This window comes from Coptis chinensis, chromosome 4, assembly GCF_015680905.1.
Source record: "Coptis chinensis isolate HL-2020 chromosome 4, ASM1568090v1, whole genome shotgun sequence".
Taxonomy (NCBI): Eukaryota; Viridiplantae; Streptophyta; class Magnoliopsida; order Ranunculales; family Ranunculaceae; genus Coptis; species Coptis chinensis.
Window position 1 is genome coordinate 74,567,696 of NC_141459.1, and position 4,220 is coordinate 74,571,915.

General features: G+C 36.1%; 1 protein-coding gene across 1 annotated transcript; it reads right to left on the reverse strand.

The window, feature by feature from the left end:
• Positions 1 to 2,154: 2,154 nt before the first annotated feature.
• LOC147504788 (uncharacterized) lies at positions 2,155 to 3,879 on the reverse strand. The gene is made up of 6 exons (XM_086605359.1): positions 3,557 to 3,879; positions 3,063 to 3,430; positions 2,888 to 2,924; positions 2,648 to 2,738; positions 2,369 to 2,552; positions 2,155 to 2,279 (listed from the first exon to the last, which is right to left on the reverse strand). The coding sequence occupies exons 1-6, from the start codon at positions 3,877 to 3,879 to the stop codon at positions 2,155 to 2,157; spliced, it is 1,128 nt and encodes a 375-aa protein (XP_086461485.1).
• Positions 3,880 to 4,220: the final 341 nt, after the last annotated feature.

The following is a 4,220-nucleotide window of genomic DNA, read 5'->3' on the forward strand; positions in this document are numbered from 1 at the left end:
TAGGAGACCGTCTCTTGTTAAGTCTCATCTTGACTCTTCTAGAAGCCCCATGTTTCCCAAGTCAAATAGGTCTCTTTTATTGACTTAAACAACAGAAAAACATGTTTAGGTTCGGATTGGGAGTTGGAGTTTCAAACTTAGTAGTTCCGGATTTGGTGTTCCTAGTCAGGAGTTGGTTCTCCGAGCCTACAACTCGAACTAGATCCGAACCTCCAGTTTTCCGAGCCTACTACTCTAACCGGTTCCGAACCTCCAGTTCTCCGAGCCTACTACTCCAACCGGTTCCGAACCTTCAGTTCTCCGAGCCTATTCCAACCAATTCCGAACCTCCGAAGTAAGAGGATTTGGACTTTAGGTATGTTCTGGTACTTTCTACCCACACCAAGACTATATCCAAGCCTTAAGAAGATACTGCCACGTGTTACATATCTATTTGCTAAAATATGCACACACAGCCTCCATCCATTTAGAGCAGTACAAGTCAAAGAAAAAGGTGTAACAGTAAAACACTATAGATTTGGCTTTAGTTAAATTCTATGTATTGGACCCTAGTGTGATTTTGAAGCCCATGAGCTTATAGAGAAATATAATTTCGACCACAACATGTAAAACCCTACTTGTTCTCTATAAAAGTAGAGGTTAACTTCAAGTTCAAGTATCCATTAATTAGTTTAGTTTTTAGGGTTAGAATTAGGGTTTGTAGCCTCCATTAAACCTCCATTAAAATACCTTCAAGTTATTATTCAATTCAATTTCTTCTCTATATTATGTTTTCTTCTTATTCTTTTATTCATGATAGTCCCATGAATCAAAGCTAAACCTCCATTAGAGGGGGTTTGAATGAAGCTTTGATGAGGATTTAATCTATTAATATAGAGTAGTGTTGTTTAATTTAGAGCTTCAAGTTTAGATTTTTCTTTACTTAGAAATAAGGAAAGTTAACCTAGACTAGAGAATAGTGAGTTTTCCATGAGAATGGGAACAAACTTTCTCTCATGGTAATTAGTTATGACTAGGGATACCATAAGTGATCAGGGACCATTAAAGGTCTAGTCTTTATGTTTTCACCTTGTGTGAAAATATAAAGACTATGGTTTTCTCAACAACTCTATGATGGCATGCTAGGAAATCATCAAAATAGATTTTAAGCTCTCTCTAACTTTCTCTATTTGATTCACATATTTTATTGCTTAGATAAATTAGTTTAAGTTTTAATCAATAACATAATCATAGTATAATTCATCTCTCAACATATTATTACTCTCACCTTGTTTCTCTTGATTTAATTAACGAATTCTATTTAATCTTGTTAGTTAAAGAGTGGATATGAACCTTCACTAGATCTATATTACTTGATAATATAGAGAGTGAGTAGAGTATTGATCTAAACATGTGTTTGTTAGATTAGGTATTAGTGTTTATGCATTAATATTGTGTTTAGCAAATTCGTGTTCATCAGGGTCTAAGAATGATGAAATGTTATGTATGTGGGAAGCTTGAGATGGTAGGGACTATGGTGGAGAAGTATAAGAAGATGTATGTGAGTGTGAATGTCAAAGTTGACATGTGAGTGAGCATAATCGTGCTATGAATGTAATGATGTTTTTGAAATTCAAGAAAAGTGTAGTATTGTGTGTTTAGTAATGTGTATTGACTTAAAACAAAACCGTGCAATACATAGCAACACAACTAAAGTGCAATCAATCAACACACCAATTGTTATAGAATCATAAACATGTCCAAAACAAACATAAACATGTCCAGTCATCAAAATATAGTCTGAAAACAACAAGACATAGCAACTGACAGCCGACATCATAACAGGTTAATGTATTTGCAAAAAAAGATCTAGCAACACGTGCATAAAAAAGAAAGAAAAATGGATGGGTTGTACCACTTAGTGTGGATGGTATTTCTGGTGCAGAAATATTAAACCAATCAATTTTGACACTGCTAACACTTCCTCCTCCTCCTCTGTTACCAGTTGCAGTCCTTCCGCTGGTATTGTTTCTTCTACCTCCCCTATTACCATTTCCTCTACCTCTCTTTCCTTCTCTCTATGTACCTTTTAAAGGTGGTGGCACAAGAATGACCAAAGGGACCCTTGATTGTTGACTTATCTCCTCCATGCTCACATTTGCACAAGATTGCTAACTAGTCTCCCCCATGGTTATATTTGCACCAGATTGTTGATTTGTCTCTCCACCCGACTTCTTTCCTTTTTTTTGTCCATCTGGGTGCCACATCATGTTGCTCTCCTTGGCAATCTTCACTAATACCTAATACACAATACAAGTCAAAACAACATAATTCATTCAACATTAATCCCCACTGCACCAAAATAGAAACATAATTCATAATTGTTTACCTGTCCTCTTTGGTTTTGGCGGCATGTTATCCTTGCAAGTCCTACTATTATGTCCTGCAACTCCACATTTGTTGCATTTTTTCATTAGACCCTTGGATTGAGGTTCATCTTCAACTCTTATCCTCTGCTTCTTGGGTCTACCAGCTTTTGACTCAAATAGAGTAGGAAATACCATCTTATCATGCTACACTAACAACATGAATATTTAACAATACATTAGTTACAATATAATAGTAAGTAATTAACGCAAGTATTTAACATAAATATTTAGCAACTTACAACTTTCCAGTCTTTGACATTCTCAATGGGCATCACATATCCAACATATGTCTTTTTAAATGAATCAATAGAGAAAAAAGGACTAGTGTACCTGTAAACCAAGTATTGAGTCATAAAATAAATAAAAACATTATCAATATTTAAGAAAGTTTCACAAAACTTACTAGATCCATTTATCTCTTCTCTTTCTAATGACAACAACTGCATGCACACAGGGGATGGCTGTAATCTACCACTTACAACAGCTGCAAGTCATTTTCTGCAAGTCCACATTCCACTTCTTGCCAAACTTGGTCATCACAAATGAGATGTGCTCAGCTACTCTTGATACTTCATATTTGTTGTATTTTTTCTCAAATGTCTTGATGATATCAGAAACCCTAGTAATCAATCCACTATATATAGCAACCCTCACCTATCATCTCATGAGCCAATCTCCTTCTCTCATCCAATAGTGAAGTCAACATAAGATTATATTTGTCAAGAAACTGAACCAAGGGCATGTCCCTCAAATACAAGATCCAACTGTTAAAGGATTCATTAAAATTGTTGCTCACATGCTCACATTTTGAGCTCAGGGCAAAATAAGATCTTGCCCATGCCTTAACTACTGCAGTCTTATCCAACCAAGCTTTAGCTTCCTTGTTATCTTCCTCAATCACTTTCATGAACCTTTCATGTCCAGTCTTTTTGAATGCTTTCGATGCAGCCCATGCAAAACTTTCCAAGTGTTCACCTTTAAATACCTTTTTGAAATTGTTATACATGTGTTTAAAGCAAAACCTATGATAGGAATAAGGAAATACTTGGAAGACAGATTTGAGTAACCCCTTTTGCCTATCGGATATGAAGGTGAGTGATTTAGTATGCTTCTCAAAGTGAGGCTTCTACAATTTGAGAAAAGAATACCATGTGTCCTCATTCTCACCCCTACAAATGTATATTGTCAGGGGAAACAAACCATTCATGGCATCTAAGGCCACTGCACTTAAAACACATCCACCATACTTACCCTTTAGAAAAGCTCCATCAAAACCTATAATAAGTCTGCAACCATCCACCCAACCAGATAAAGAAGCTTCAAAAGCCACAAAGAACCATGTAAACTCATGAGTATCCTTCTCCCTGTAATATCTAACAAGACTACCTGGATTTGAAGTCAAAATTTGTCTCATCAACTCAAGAGTCAAAATGTAACCATCCTTATAGTTACCATAAATACTCTCTTGCATCTTATTTTTTGCTCCCCATGTAGTAAAGTAACTAATTTTAACTCCGTAGTTCCTCATTATCCAAGCAGTGATGTCTCTAGGCTACTTGAAGTGTGGATGATCTCTAAGAGTTTCTTCCATTATCTGTGCAACCCATGGATATTTTGCTTGCTTCACCTTATCATTTTTGTCAACTTCACAAGTATGCTCACCCTTGAAATGCCTCAAGCTCATGGTGTGTTGGTCTACACTACTTGCAAATATGTTCCAAGAGCACCCCTTAATTGCACACTTCAATCTAAGTCTGCCTTTCTCATTCTTAACCTGCTTATAGCTGAATTAGTTTGCAACTGCCAATGGCT

What these genes read in the sequence shown, in the direction of transcription:
- LOC147504788 (XM_086605359.1), bottom strand. Translation starts at nt 3,879, where the DNA reads ATGCAAGAGAGTATTTATGGTAACTATAAGGATGGTTACATTTTGACT. An exon ending in GGTGAGAATGAGGACACATG is followed by an intron (nt 3,431 to 3,556) that starts GTATTCTTTTCT and finishes TTCCTATCATAG; the next exon opens with GTTTTGCTTTAAACACATGT. An exon ending in GAAAATGACTTGCAGCTGTT is followed by an intron (nt 2,739 to 2,887) that starts GTAAGTGGTAGA and finishes CTTGGTTTACAG; the next exon opens with GTACACTAGTCCTTTTTTCT.